The following is a 16,522-nucleotide window of genomic DNA, read 5'->3' on the forward strand; positions in this document are numbered from 1 at the left end:
TGTCATTAAAAATGCAGACGGCATGGCTGAACTCTATTCAAACGAGCTGAACATTATTTTAAATTCTCATGGAGATCCCTAGGGCTCATAATTTACCAAATATGTCCTGCTAAATTACAGGGAAATGTGTATAAAATGATGCATAAAAATGAGATATTTTCTATTTGCTGCAACCAGCAGATACGTATTTGTTAAACTCTGAAGCTGCTTAATAACTCTTTAAAGGGCAAGTGACTATTTTTGGTAATTTCAAAAATTTTACATATCAGGCCCATCCCCTGTCTCAGTTAGTTCATTAATCATTTGGTCTTCACCCAGCCAATCAGCAAAGATCGCTCTACATCCCAGGTCACATGATTGTGGCATTTGACCAATCTCATCAATCTTTGATTTTTTATACGAAAATTAAAATTAAATTTTTTTTTTATAAAAGTAATAAACTCATGTCATGTTCACTAATAACAGTCCAGGTTTTTTTTTTTTTTTTTTTTTTTTTAATTTCAAAGTATTTCAATGAGTGCCCTATAAAGGGTTAAGGGGAAATGTAAGGGAAAATCAGAGTTTTAAGGGGTTAACATGAGTTGCACTGAGGAGTGACATGAGTTTCGGTTGTTAGTACACAAACGCTCGTCTTGAAAACAACCCGTCTTTCATGAGAGCGCAGACTTATTGCCCTTCATCAGCAATACGACGCCAACTCGGTCCAAAGTTATGAGGCGCGGTGCAGACTCCTAATGCTCTAAATCAGGCCCCGTCAACGATTCATCCGAGGCCATCTAACACTGCTGTTAAATCAAATTTAGCACAGTCTTAATGAGCCGCAGACACAATATTCATCCCTCTCTTCTGTCTCATTTTCTCTCGTCTCATTCACTCGCTCACTAACACGACAGCTCACTCGGTCACTCGTTTGCTGACGAGCTGCGTTCACTTATTGACTGCCTCATTCACTCTCTCACTTAAAAATTCATTCCTTCACTCGCCTCGTTCCATCTCCCGGGGTCCCATTTTGGAGGAAAACGTAATTAGATTTTTTTTTTTTTTTAACCCCATAAATCCCGTGCAACCCTTGCCTAGACAATATTCTTATAACTCGAGAACGATCATGTAAGAGATCAGTGCTCGTCAAGGAAATAATGAAACAGGACTAATAAGACAAAAATGAAAAAATGGTTCCAAGATAGCAGCTTGTATATTTAGACTAATGTGGTTAAAATTATAGTCATGGCATTTACACCTTGAATGTAATCAGTTTTGGCTGCTGACAAATCACTAATATATCACAGAAAATCCAAAAACTGAATGAAATTTTGGCTTCAACATCAATTCCGTTGTGATTCATAAATCAAAACTGGCTTAGATTGGGAAAAAAAAAAAAAAAAAAGACTGGCGAACCTTTATAAATTAGGCACTCCTTACATCTCCTCTTCCACCCACTTATTTTGTTCTGGCTCCTACCCATCTTCGCTCCGTCTCCCTCCCCTCTCCCCTCGGTCTTTTTTATTCCCATCCCGGCCTGATGAGATCCAGCGCTGCAATTACACCCATCAGATCTAATATTATCCAGCAGACTCCTCGGTGGCAGATACTAAATCAGAGTTTGCAGAGAGTCTTGTCTCTTGCAGAAGTTTCCACCGTACGCTAAATGACTAAAATGTAAATGCAAAATATGGCCTTGAATTCTGTGCTGCATGGATTCAGCGTGCATGAGTTTTCATACAACACAACACTTTTGGCACGTGTCAGGATAAAACACATATAACTGCAGGCTGTTCGACAATCTGTGATGCTTTTATTGCCTGGTCTGCAATTAAGCAACCACTAAAAATACAGGAAGATATGTATTTAGTTCACTGATTTGGCATTTATGTGCACGTTGCGATATGGACAATAGCTCATGAGGTGAAAAGGTTGTTTTAGATTTCACTGCAAGATTCAAGATTCCCATGATTGTGTCACATTTGTGGCGTTCAAATTGCTCTCCTGTGTAAACCCCAACCCTTCTGGCGCTGTTAGCAGGTTTAAACAAAAGCAAAGAATCAGGGTAATTTGTATATTCAACATTTGGCCGATGTCTGTGGTGAGCAACAAAGGCCGGGAGAGGCAGAGAAAGCTGGGAGAGCGAGGGCCAGAGAAACAGTTGGACAGATTAGAGAACAGCAGAGGCCTTGTTGTAGCCCTGCTGGAATGAACCGTATTACAAACATCCAAGCTCTGGCAGAGATCCAGCTCTGTCCGAACGCAGCAGGTGCAGATGAAAACCACAAGATGAACAGGGTGGGAGGGAGGCGCGCTGCGAAAAGGGCAATCGATGACAAATAACTGCTTAAACTTCTTAGCCTTTGATTTGGGTGCCATTGTTCACTACGCGGAACAAGTCAAACTATCGGGCCGCATCAGGCTTCACGATTCTGAGCAGAAACTCAGATATTCAACTTCAGTCTCTCCAAAATCCACTGAGTATGCAGCTAAATAAACAGGTGATTCTGGTGATGGCAAACCAAGTAACGGAACTGCTGTTTTTCCTCTTTCTTAATCAAACTGTGAGCTGACATGCTTGTTTCCACGTTGAGTAATTTACATCCCCCCCGGACTCCTGAAACCTGTTAAAATCCCAATATGTAAATTCAAAAATATTTGGGTCTCATTGAGAGAATAAGATTTCTGTACAAGATAAAAAAAAAATTTGTCAATGTAATGTCATCAGCTGTAGCAGTAATTTTAATAGAATCGAGTTTTTAAAGGAATACTCACTAATACATTTTGGGCGAAACACCCTTTTTCTGACTTCCCCTGACTGAGACTAGATGTCCGACACCATTTTCACCTCTGTACATCCAGTGGTTCAGTTCCCATTGTGTAAATAAAACAGCTTCTGAGTTGTTATAAGGTTTATTTTTTCCACTTTGCCGGAGCTAGGCTAATGACTCCCATAGACTTCAAGTCTTTATGCTAAGCTAACACGAAATGCTACTGATAGGGACCAAACCACTGGACGTACAGAGGTGAAAATGGTATCAAACATCTTGCCTCAGTCTGGGTAATTCGGAAAAAGGGAGCAGAGCATTACATTAAACAGTTTTATGTAGTTGCATATGACCACATAAAAATAGTTAAAGACAACCAAAACTTGAATGAGCAGTGAGTTTTGCTTTTGTAAAAGCTGGCATGAAATGAAATAAATCAAAACACTGAAAGAGAGAGTTACAGCCTGTATACTGACAGTGACGCCACAGGCTGAAACATTAGCATATAGATAAGAAAAACATTCCTATTTTTCAATATTCCATATATTCATCTATATAGATATATGTAAATCCTGATGGGACTGAGTGAAGGTTGAAATTTACAGCCTACATCAGCGTTTCATGTAGTAAGCTGACCACACGACGGCTTTATTGACACATACACACACTTGTACACACACAGACAGATGCTGCATATGACACAGAAATGTGCCCTTGAACATTAAAGCAAGTAAAACTTTTTATTGATTCAAATTTTGTTCATGAGTGAACTCGAAGCCTTAAGCTAAACTAAATTAATTTGAGTCCCGAGACAAGCCTGGAGTCAATTTGTATGCAACTCAAGTGCAATGACAGTGCAACTTGAGTCACCATCTATGGGATGCAAGCACACACATCCTTATTCACCCACACAGACACACACATACACACACACACACACACAACCCTCTCCGACCTCATCTCGCCCCAAATCAATGGTCAGTGCCACCCATTCAAAGACATCAAGCTTTATCAGCGCAGATGGAGTTTTCCAGCCTCCCCTAATCAATATGGACATTGATGGTGGCCGTCAGACAGAGAGACTTATGGGAAAGCAATGAGTTGGAGAATAGAGCTGGAGGGACTTGGCGAATGAGGCCAGGAGGACGAACACAGCAGACGACTGGGTAATGAATGAATACAGTACACGGTGTGCAGTCGTCTTGTCGTCCTGCACTGTGTTTGAGATCTTGTGTTACTCTAAGTTGTCGGTAAAGCTCTGCGTCGATGCCACCAAGACAAATTCCTGTACACGTGTTGTCTTTGGAAAATTAACAAATCTTCACTCTGATCCTGATTTTGCACTTGAGGGATCTTTAGGCTCATCATGACCTTCACACAGCCTCCTTCAACCTCTGGCGTCACTTCATGTAGGCCAATCACTTTTCTTTTCTGTCTTTTCTGTTACTTTGCTTGTTTGCTTATTAGCTTATCACTTGTCGTTCTTGATTCTCTCTATTTTTCTGTCTGTCCGTGATTTTGTCTCTCCATTGCCCCTCCTGTCACGACACCATTGATTTACTCCTCCTTACACTGCAATGCCTCCGCCACTAAGCTCCTTATCATTTTACAACTTTTTTTTACCACAATGCTGCTGCCACTGCGACAAAAACTCTCGTCACAAGAACCAAACTCAAGATAGTCAGTCAGGGTTGGGACACCGCGTTCCTCTCTCCTCGTCGTTTTCTGCAAATCACATCTGTTCTTTACTTTCTTTTCTAATTAATAGAGGGAAGTCAGAGCTGTATTATCATGAAAATTGAGTTTTTTGCTGGGAATCTGGTGGCTCGGTCGGCTGAGCTGAACACCGTGTACTGAGGCTGTGTTTAAATCCACTCTGGGACTTTTGCTGCATGTAATCCCCGACCCTCTCTCCTGTATTTCTCTACTTTGGAGCTATCTAAAGAAGGTGCAAACATCCATCCCTCCTCTTCCCCTCCACAAAAAAAAAAAATCAATCTTCACATTGCCTGGCTGCAAGTTTTTACACAATCCCACAAACCCCTGTAGAGTAAAATACATTCAGTCTGGGAAATGAAAAGTAGGGCAGGAATCGTTGCACAATCTGATGGCTGTTGGCACCCCTGCAGCCTTCTGTGCTGCGCCTTGGGGTGCTGAGACGCCGGCTGAGGGTCCATAGCTGAATTGATCCACCGTTACTAAGGGCCGGGCAGCATTGTCTAACATGGAGTTCAGTTTAGTCCCAATCTTACCCTTTGCTACTGACAGTGTGCCCAGATTCGGCCCTGCAACACAACATTTCCTTAATCCTTGTTTATCCAGCCTTGAGGTTTTGACGCTCCTCAGCAGAGAACCATAAAGGACCTTTAAGAACACCATGAAGAACAGTACGATAGTCTACTGCATACATCTGCCTCCATGTTGCTGGACTAACCAAGTTTTCTGTTGATGTGTGAACTTTCTCTCCAACCTCCTCACCCCAGACGGTGACAGGTCTCAGTGGCTTCCTGCTCGGTCAGAAGTCCACGACCAGCTCCTTCACCTCACTGTGGATCAGGTGCAGATGGTTCTCCAGGCACAAAGCCACAGAGATGGAACTGAGCAGAATCGGTGTTGTTGGGAGGATCATATGGTTTCTAATGGTCCGACTTGCGATGATACAGTATGTGGGGAAACAACTGAAGAGCTTTACTGACACTTGTGCATTTCCATTTATATTTATCTATATTTGTGGAAGTAAACTGAACAAAGACATAAACAATTTCGTTCTTGCCAATGAGGCTCAACCATTCCCGAAACTGTTTTTTTTTTTTTTAAATTTGAATAAAAATACAGGAGCAACAGAGTTCTTTTCAAATTTATATGGGCCAGATACATCCAGATTGTGCCTTGTTTCAGTTGAGATGGACTGTAGTTCACAGCTGGCATTAAAAATGCATCTCCAATGACCATTTGTGTTCACACACCGTGCCCTTACTCCATATGCAAATACTATATCACTTCTATCAAAACAACACAGACGGCTTCCAAAACAGACCATGTTTCCCACAGTCCATTTATTTTTACAGACTTCCTCAATTTTTGAGATATCGTACACATTGCAGAAATGAATACTGACATCTGCTAACAGAGATGATGCAGCTGACTAAGCAGTCCTTCCTTGCAATTGGGGGAAACTTTCAAACTACAAAATATATTTGGACAAATGAGTCCCAGGCCACCTCTGAATGTGGCTTGAGGGATCAGTCTTGGATTTTCGGCGAGCTTGTTATCTTCACAGATATATACAACCTCTTAACATCAGCAAACGTGAAAATCTGTTGCCTTGACAAGGGGAACCACCCAGAAATACACCACAAGCCAATGCCGATTCTATTCCATTCCATTTTTATGGCACCCCTCGAAAGGGTCTCAGACTACTAGACCCCTCTTCCTTGTCTTCACGGATCCAGTCCACAAGAGACTAGTCCCCACAGAACTTCTGAAACTGGCATGACCAGAGCTGAATCTAAACTCAGAGGTGTTGACAGGGAACAAGAGAGGCGACAGTAAAGTTCCCTACGGACAGGCTGAGAACCATGACCCTGTCTACCTGCATTTCTCTGTGCAGAAGGGACTGGTTGGTGTTGAAAGCACTGGAGAAATCAAAGAACATGATCCCAGGTGGGAATAAGCCTTGTGCATGAGGTCTTTGATGTCATGTCTATTTTAGCTTTGCACGGCCATAGTCTGCTTTCTGCCTTCCACTGTTCACTTCATGAAACAGAGTCTGGGCTGTTGGGTTCAGACCATTTGGAATAAGGGTGGCAGCCACGGGCATTTATGGAAATTAATAACAGGTGACTGGATCAACGATGTGTCTGTGTATGAGCCAAATCATGCAGTCAGATAAACCGGATATATGACGTCGTATGACAGTGCCAAAGCTCAACAAACAGCAGCAACTGTAACGGTGAAAACAAGCTTATTAGTATGTTGCTATGCGATTCTTGCCATTTTGATTACAAAAATCTATACTTAAAAGTCACTTTGCCGCATACCGTCATGAGTAGATATTGTTTCTTTTTTTGAATTCAGGTTCTTACCACCTAAACCGCCCCTGTATTTCCTCAAAGGACGCTGATTGGTCTCACCATTTTGGTGGTTTCCAGTGACGCTCTGGTTGAAGCATGTCAAGTCAAACACAATGTGAAAGGGTAGGTCAGTGCAGGTCTTGTATACCAATTGGAGTTGGTTTACTGAGTCTTTTAGTGGATTCAGGTTTTTAGGAGTAGACTCTCAAAGGTCTTCATCATGTGAAAAAGTGTCACAGCGGGAGCTCCATGTCTTCAGACTCAAGAACAGGTTGAACAGAGGCTGGAGAGTCTCCTCAAGCTGTAATCTGGACTTCTGCTTGTTTTTGTCATCTCTATTAACCTACACACAGGATTTCCCTGAAGGAGGAGGAGGCAAAATCTTGACTCTTCTTCTTCTTTGAGTCCTCTCATCTCTCCCCTCCTCAGACTCTTTGCCCTTTGATGCAGCTGTTTTTTCCTTAAAGATTTCCTCTGTACTTTCCCTCTGGCAGTAATCTGTCCATCCATCCATCTGCTGAAAATAGTCATTTCCTGTCTGTTTGGAGTCCTTTCCAGCAGTATATGTCATTCACTGCCGGTTATATTTACTCCCTCTAAATGAATTTTAGTGCAAGCGCTGATGTAGGATAAATTGACCTTGTAGGATGTACGCCTGAGTGGGAACAAGTGTCCGTGTGCAAGGTCACAATGCAGAAGTTTGACATTTAATTTGATAACTTAAACATGTAAGGAGAAGAGTGCAATTCCAAACTGCTTTAGATGTGTTTTGGCCGGAGAAATGACCTTGGATTCATTACTCAGTATCTCCAACATACAGTCAAAGTCTTATCATTTTGTCAATCAGGGAGTTAAGTACCCAATATCTTTTACAACGAGGCTTAATTTGTTTTAAATGTATGCAATAAATCTTTGTTTGAGCAGGTGTCAGAGATATCTCTCTGAGGAGCCGATATTGCGACGCAGCAATTTTGGAGTTCGTCTCCACATTATTATGCAGCCCTACAGACATAAAGCCTGAAATGTGCTTTCTCACTCTATCCTTGTGCCTTGAATGTAATTTGATTTGGGGACGGGAGGTTCACATCAAAGTTGGGCTAAATTGTAATAAAAATCCCAGAGGGCCACATGGGAAATCAGTCTTTTGGGGCTGCGACATCCTCATGATTTCATTTACGCATTTAAGTGTATTTTTTAATTCTTCTAACAAATCAAGTTATATGTAAATTCATTTTGAATGCTTGGGGGGAAAAAAATAACATGGAGGATGTTTGGTTTAGGTTAGCTCACGTGACAAATCCAATTAGTGCACATGCAGTGGTTCAAATCTGTTGCAGCCACATTCAGATGGGTTTTATTTCTCCCTGGGATGGAGAGGAATTTCTGCCAGCTGTCATCCCAAAGCCAGCCTGCTCCTCTCCCTGAGCACCAAGAAGGGGAGTGAGTGTGCATTTTTAGGTGAAGGTTACAGAGTGACAAGGCAGAAAAGACACTATAAAGTACACTGCTGCCTCGGTACACATGCAGCAGTGGAGCCTCAGCACAGCAACACTCACCACCACTACAGAAAATGTGAAATTATAAATTCTTTAAGTAGTAATTTCTAAAAGTAAGCCGGATGAGACAGATGTAGGTTACATTGTGTTTTTCTTCGGCTAAATTTTTGTAACCACAGCAAGCTTCTCCGACAGCGAAGCACTAGATAAAGAGGTAAGAGCCGGGGAGGAAAAGCAGAAATAAGGCGCTTTTTTTTTTTTTTCTCAGGGATTATCCCATTTTTTATTCACAATCACTGCACTGCCAGCTTTCCCCTCTGCTGAACAGAGGACAAACACACCTGCACCAACACACTCCTGACTGCCGCGCTGTGTTGATTCTCTGTCGTTTTATGTACGATGAGGCAAATTTTATGGCTTTTTTTGTTTTGGGGCTCCAAGTCTATTCCTTTTCATGTTTCCTATTTAAGGTTTTACAGCAGGTTGCAATTTGGATACTTGATCACAACAAAAACATTCATTCTTACAACTACATTTCTTTTTGTTTAAGCGAGACATTAAAGCACAATAGTAACAGTACAACTATTGTGTGCCAATAAGCTCAGAGAGGGGATTTTTCATTGTAATTATGGCCATGACAGTAATGGGAACCTGCCAGCCAATTAGCAACATGTGCTGACGCTGTCAAAGAGACATAAAAAAGGTTTCCAGTAAAGCACAGCGGCCTTTATGGGAATTACTATTAACCAATCAGATTTCATGTCTCACTGTAAAGTACCACGCTTTTCACCCAGCTTGAAAAAGTGGACTGTATAGCGCTTTTCTTGTCTACCGACCGCTCAAAGTGCTTTACAATGTCAACATGTGTCAGAGCTAAAATGATGTGAGTACATTTTGGATATTTTCAAACACATAATTGTTCAAAATGTCCTGCGCAACCTTTGTTTGACTTGCAATCGTCATGTTGGAATTTTCAAGACTTTCATATCAAAAAATTTATTGTCTATGGAAGATATGAGGAAATGAGTAAAGAAAAAAAAAAAAAAGCCTCTGCTGTTGACCCATTACGCATGATTGCATTTGTGATGAACAAAGATAAAAGATTAAACAAAGAAATGGACATGGCAGCTGCTAACCAGGTATTTTTATGTGGTTCAGCAGCAAGCTAGAATGATTCTGGTTGTAAATTTAATCTGACACCAGTCACGCAACAGCTAAATATGTATTTAATGTCTGCCACAGTGTTTGTTTTCTGTTAGCAAAACAGGCCAATTATTTCAGCTGGAGAGTGGCAACAGAATTCGTTGGATCCAGTCTCATTTAAGAGAGAAAGGTGCAGATAAAAAGACCCGAGCTTAAATGACAGACTGTGACATGGATGATTATGTGAAAACCCCATGGTTTTTCCCCAGAGAAAAAAAATGCATCTCATATACGGAAATCCAAATTTGGGCAAAGATTTTGTATTCAACGCAGCATCTGACTTCTGAGGCGTATAGGTGACCTTTTGAACCAGCTATTCCCATTCACATCTTGCGCTCCTGTCACTACAGTTGCCTGGCCGTCAGAAGAACATATTCAAATGTTTCTCTCAAGTGCATGAGTCTGACACACCAGTGTTTCCTCCCTCGGCTCTCTGCAGGGTCCCGACGCCTGGCTCACTTTTAACGTGGGCACAGTCAGACGTGGTAACACACGACGTTTCATCTCTGCCAGGAAACTAGCTTTACAAAAACGGAAATCCGAGTCCATGCCTGTTTACATGCTCTGGAGCAGAGCTCCCCACTTTTCCCTCGCCAAAATTTAACCCAACTTTGGAGTGATATTTAGTCCGCTTAACAGAATTGTGATACTTAAGTGAACTGATTTTTCCCATCATCAGTGGAAACCCTGACCTGGAAGCGGAGGCAGGATGCAGGTGTTGGGGCTGGGTTTGTCAGGGTCCTCAGGAGCATATTTGGACTCGAGGTTCTGGTTCAGGCTGAAGAACTCGCGGTACCTCCTGTAGATCAGATACTTGCTGCCCCCTTTAGTCTTCACCTCAATCACAAACCTCTGAGAGAAAAACGGTGGAAGAGAGAAAGCCCCAGAATGAAATGGAGCAACAGATTCAGGTTCTTGTCATGCTTTTTTTTTTGTTACCATTTCAGAAAACTGACACTCCTATATACATACTCTTGGTATATGCTCTGTGTTGTGGTGTAGGCACTTCTATACAAGGGCAAGTATGTGGTTGTTTTTTCACTTACAAAGTAGTCAATGAAGCCTTTCTTCTCCTCGATATCAGCGATGGTGGCACTGACAGGGATGTTGTGAGGGAGCTGGTCAAAGTCACTGAGCGAGAGAAGAAGAGTCTTGTTGTGACTTTTGGGACCAACATGAAGAAGAAAACATCTTCAAAGCCCCAGTCCCAGCCCCGATCCTTTGACCACCTCAAGTGAGGGCAGGCCTCAGGTCAGATTTTATGAAGCGGAAAATAAACTTCTTCATCCCATCATAGCACACAATTTCTGGTCTGCTTTTAACAGATAATACAAACTGGTCAGCAATTCAAAATGTAGTTATTTTTCCCACAGCATGCACAGAACTGCCAAAGTGACACTTGTCAGAGATGGACTGTAGTTGATAATCTATCCATGTAATGTATTTTATTTTTATTTATTTATTTATTTACAAATTTCTTAGTTACACTCAGTAGTCGAGTTGTAAAAAAAATTCAGTGGGGATGGTCATTTTTTTCACTTGATGAAAAGTGAGGATGGCAGTTTTACAGGGGGGATGATTTTGACCGTTTTTATTTCAGGGGGGATGCCATCCACCCTCATCCCCCCTCAACTTGAGTACTGGTTACACTAATATTGTTCATGTAAAGCAGCCATTTCAAGCTGGTCTTGCTGATTTTTGGACAATACAACACTCAGGTGAGGGGCTGGTACAGAGGGGAGGAAAACCTGCTAAACTCGACACACACGGGGTGCTACATGCGGTGCAAAATAAAATCCAGAAAAGTAAAGGGAGTCGAGTCGAGTCGAGCTGAGCTGGTCCCGTGTAGGGACATTTAGCGGGACGTGTGCAGGTCCACCGTGGATCTGGACTGTTTTGTAATTGTTCTGTCCTGATCCGGCAACTTGAGAGACATCTTGAGTCACATAATGACTTGCATATGAAAAAAAAAAATCATTTCACCTCGGCCACAGCGCTTCACAATACCTTTAGAGATAAATGAGCATTAATAGAATATATTTGTATAGTATTATGTAGATTATGAATGCAGGACATTCCTTCATTTGTTATTTTGAGGGGATAAAATAAACTTTGGATAGGCAATATCAATTCAAATAAAAGAAAAAAAGGGAAAAAACGTTGTTGTCAGCATGCATCATCAGGAATAAACAGGTTTTTTTTTTTTTTTTTTTTTTTTACAGACTCAAATGGGCGTCATTCTGGACAGTTCCGCATAGTTTGAACCATATCCATAAAAATGCTCTGAATTATATTGAATGTATTTGTCTCAAGACGTGTCATGCCAACACTCAGGCTCCATGCTGCGGCTCACACCCACCTGGAGGAGGAGGACATGCAGTGCACACATGCAAAAAAAAAAAAAAAAAAAAAAAAAAAAATTAGTTTTACTTTCATTACCCTTGTGTGTTTTAAAGCAGTTGACAGAGCTTCTGAATAAAACTTGCAGTGGTTCCTCTAAATCTCCTCTTACAAAAGGACCAGTAATCCTGCCACAGATTTTAGAGGAAATCTGTGGAAATAAAGCGAATCTATCAACTAGGCTACAGGGATAATAAAAGTTACAAAGCCGGATCAGGTCTCTAAAACTCCGTGCTGAGCTCCCCGGTCACACTTTAAGTCTTTACACAAACATCATTGGAACAGCCGCCTGCAGACATGATGTATGTTTCATTTAAACTACTTTCCAATATCAGCGAAACACACTCACCTCTCGTCCCGTAACTGCCGGGGCAGCGACATGATGCTGTGTACGGTGTTGACTGAATGAAAAACTAAAGCCTGACCTCTGCTCACTGATGTATTGGTGAAACTGCACACACACATAAACACACATACACACACCGCTGAGGCGCTCACTGCGTCTGACACCGCAGGCGCAACTGTGCGGAACTGGGCTGCAGGAAGCGCCAGTTCCCCAATGTGCAGCAGCGCAGGTTAGATTACACAGGGAGTGTCCTGCCGGTCCTGCCCCGCCGAGAGATAACAGGCAGTGCCGGGAAGTCTGGGAAACACCCAGCCAGTCCCAATTATTCTAGTACTGAGCTCTAATCTAAAAAGGGGATATAAACAGTGTGAAGGGCACTGAAAAACTTACAGGTACGTGTTGGTTGGTTGTTCAGACCTGCTTTCACCGGTCAGGCTGGACACACTGATGTCTTCATCCTCCCCACAAAAACTTATTAATCCACTTGCCTCCTCCTCCTCTTATCCTTATCTTTCCAATCTGTGCAGGCAAAATGTCTGGAGCTCATTTGGATGGAAAAATAAATATATATAATACTGAACAGCGATGAGATGCAGCTATTTTACGAATTTGCCTACATCTATTTCACTCATAGATTTTTTTTTTTTTTTTTTTTAACACCATAAACTGCATGATCACTTTTGGCCTGAAGATTGGTCGTATTTTTTTTAAAGTGCCTCTTCACTTTCAGCTTCCTGGTTTATGGTAACAAGAGCAGTTCAATGACGTTTCTATGGAGCAACTCGTGGATGAAACTGAAAGTTTGAGCTGCCCTACAAATAGCCGACCACCTGTTTTGTATAAACCAAATGGTAGAAACGGTAAACACTAATACTATTTCAGTGCTTTCCTATCTTATGGAAACTTTTCCTATCTTATCAGCGTTGTTCATTTTCATACTGCATGTTTGAATGGTCAGAAATTCAAGAGCTTTGCATTTACTCCCTCTAAAGAGAGCATAAATGGCGGATGTTCAAAAATATTTTCTCCCAAGAGGCTCTCAGCACTCAGATCGCCTTACATTTCTGGGGAGGAGGAATTTTAAAGATTCCCTTTGGAGCATTTCTGCCTGACAGTTCACAGAGAAAAGATACAGAAAAGACAGAAGTGAGGGGACATTATGAGCCACAAAATTTAAAGGCTGATGTGAAACCCAAAATGTTGTAAAAATTTACACGGCTCTTCAGAAAACTCCCGGCTGGACAGGCCACCCCTCTCCGTGCACCTCAGTGGTGCTACATCTAATATTTTATCCATATTAGTTAAAGTCATTAGCACAGAGAGCATTAAAAAAGCAAGACTACCGCTGTCTCAAACTGCATTTTACACTGTGTGTCACCCAATTTCATTTTACTGGAAATCTGCTGGATTGCTTTATGGCACAAAAATAAAAACATTTTCACTCCCAAGTAATAACAAAGTTGTCAACCTCTGGAAGTTGCTACCTTTGTTTTCACAACTTTGAAACTGTATAAATAAAAATAATAATAATAATAATAATACTATGAACAATAATAAAATAAAGTATTGGCTAGATAGAGCGATATTGAAATTTTTTTTTTTTCACATATGTTTCAATTTTCATGTGGATTATAAAAATGTGTCAGTGTTCATTTTGATTAATTGGACAATGTTTTTGGGGATAAACATATCTGATAGGACTTCACAGTGTCTACCTGCAGAAAGATGAACAAACCAGAGGGTTTCTGGGAAATGTAGTCTTACTTTTCCACCACTTGTGAGGGAATGAGGCTGAAGCTCATCTCTGCACATTAACTGCAAGTTCATCTGACAAAGATATTTTGATGTTTGAAAATGATACATGTGGCATTTTTGAGTCCGGTGTGATGTGAGTGCCGTTTCTAATCGGTGCTCAGGAGAAGAATTTTCTCCTCCACCTCTTTAGTCATCAACCTTTTGCTCAAAGTGTCTGTTTACATTCTTACTTTGATTCTTGCACCTCTTATCACACCTGAGGCAAAAAGCACACAATACTCAACACACACACACACACACAGACACACAGACAGACACACACCTAGACATAGCGCCGTCCCGTCTTTCTTGTTTTGTGGTTAACCTTCACGGGTAAACACAAACAAGGACAGCTGATTGTTGAAAGGAAGCTGTGAGGAGATAATTGGAACAAGGCCCCCGGGAGTTTGTTGACTTGGGCCCAGTTCCAACATTTAATCTGAGGTGATTAAATCTTATGGCACTAGATGTCAGCAAAGTTGTGGGTGTTGGAGTGTGCTGCATGTGTGTGTGTGTGTGTGTGTGTTTGTGTGTGAGTGAGTGCAGGTGAGAAACAAAGTGTATGACAGCCTGGCTGCATGTGAATGTGTGTTTGAGAAAGAGAGAGTGCATGTATGAAGCTGAGCACGTTTACATGAGCCTGTGTTTTGTTGTGATCACAATTTATTAACTCATTTTTGCTCCTTAAAAAAAAAAAAAACAACACATTCTCAAGATGCGCAAGTTGAAGTGCTGACGTTTAAACTCTGTTGGGAAAAAAAAAAAGTGAAATGAACTCATAATCCATCAGTGAGTGGTGGGTCTTTGGTGTTTAAGCCACATTTTTGTCAGCTGAGCCTGAAGGGTCCTCACTTCAAATGCCAGACTGTAATTCTGCTCAGTGCACCTTTAAGTGTGTCATTTTGCAGCTCCAGTGTCTTCTTGTTTGTTTTTAACCCTTTTACTATTTGCTACTGCGTTTTTATCATTCTTGTAATACTTTTAATTTTTACTTTCCTTTAATTTTCCTTGAGTTCATCTGCTCAGGTCAGACCGGTAAACCCAAAAGGCAGCTTCCCCTGCTTTAGAGTTCATCTGAAGGATGGTTAAAAGATCTGAGAGTTCTTGATGTTTTGTGTCTAAAGAGCATGACTTTAATACACTGAGGTGCAGGACTACTTAGAGCTTTGTAAACCAGAAGCAGAACTTTAAAAATCGATTCTAGTTTTGACGGCGAACCTGTTCTCAGACGAGAGATGTAAGAACGGATGTGACTTTTTGGTTTCGGTGAAAACTCGTGCAGCTGCTGTTTGAATTAACTTTAGTGATAATTGTCTTCATCGGCTGAGGTCTCTCGTTCTGATACTCTCAGCTCTTACTCCTCTAAAGACTTCCTGCACACCGGCAAAACTCCCTGGCTGACTCAGCAATAATTAACAGTGAACAGAGCTCCCCGTGCACGGCCGGTATTGGCAGGGCAGAGGTGCAGGAACATCTCAGTAAAGACAAAAATGAAGCAGCGCACACTGAAATGACTTCACTGTTGACCAATGCTTTTCTTCTGTTGTTTCTTCAGGTTCAGTCAGCAATGATTAACTCGCAATGAGTCATGTGGTTTGCTTTGTAAACACAACATCTGGCCTCTGGTGACCTTTGACATGCGGCTAAAAAAAGATGTGCATGCCCAAATAAATCAGACGACTGTCTACAAATCAAGATCTGTCAAAGTCGACTCTGCTTACTCCAATCAGATTAAAGCACAGGAACAAGACGTAACTGGATATATTGACCTCATGGTGAAAAACAAACAAACAAACCAAAAAAAAAATGTAGTTTAATAATGTTATATCCTCATGTAAAATACTCCTGCAGGACAAGTGTAAAAGAAGGTAGAAAAAATAAAGTAAATGCAGAATATCAGCTGTATCTACTGTCTTTTCTGTGGTTTCTATTTCATTTCTCTAATTGACTCTGGATTTCTGTTACACCTGCTCGGTTTTAATTCTCATGGCACTGAATGCAGCTATTCAGATCCATTTTAAAAAAAATTTCATGTACATTTACTCACACGATAAGGCGCACTTAAATGATTTAACAGCTTCAGAACTGATTCTGAATGTTTAAGTGTGAAAACAGTCCAATAAAATAAGAGTACATCACAGTATTTGGGGCGTGTTTAGGACAGAGAATTGTGTTTCCTCTGTGTTCATTTATATATATGCAGTGCCATTTAGTCTATCATTGTATCATTATTATTATTATTGTTGTTGTTGTTAATTGTAGTAGTTGTATTAGTAGTAGTAGCAGTAGTAACAGTAATAGTGGTAGTATAAGTGAAAAGTGTAATGTTTGATAATAATGTATATAATAATGAATTATACCATAATTCAGTAAAAAAATATATATATATTTTAACACCAGAAACCTCAACTTGAAACAGACCCATGAACAAAAGATTAGGGACAAAACGAGACTGATCGCCTG

General features: G+C 41.0%; 2 protein-coding genes across 2 annotated transcripts in view; one reads left to right on the forward strand and one right to left on the reverse strand.

Annotated features, from left to right (window-relative positions):
* The window catches only part of ncf4 (neutrophil cytosolic factor 4), a 40,490-nt gene extending 28,049 nt beyond the window's left edge, over nt 1–12,441 (reverse strand). The window contains exons 1-3 of the mRNA XM_030061599.1: nt 12,269–12,441; nt 10,566–10,650; nt 10,212–10,371 (exon numbers count right to left, since the gene is read on the reverse strand). Of these exons, the coding sequence (XP_029917459.1) occupies nt 10,212–10,371; nt 10,566–10,650; nt 12,269–12,384 (361 nt within the window). The 5' untranslated portion in view covers nt 12,385–12,441. The remainder of the gene's footprint in view (nt 1–10,211; nt 10,372–10,565; nt 10,651–12,268) is intronic.
* Nucleotides 1–16,522, forward strand: part of pvalb7 (parvalbumin 7) — a 51,924-nt gene that overhangs the window by 18,631 nt on the left and 16,771 nt on the right. The gene's annotated exons all lie outside the window — the stretch shown is intronic.

The sequence above is a fragment of the Myripristis murdjan genome, chromosome 1 (assembly GCF_902150065.1).
Source record: "Myripristis murdjan chromosome 1, fMyrMur1.1, whole genome shotgun sequence".
Taxonomy (NCBI): domain Eukaryota; kingdom Metazoa; phylum Chordata; class Actinopteri; order Holocentriformes; family Holocentridae; genus Myripristis; species Myripristis murdjan.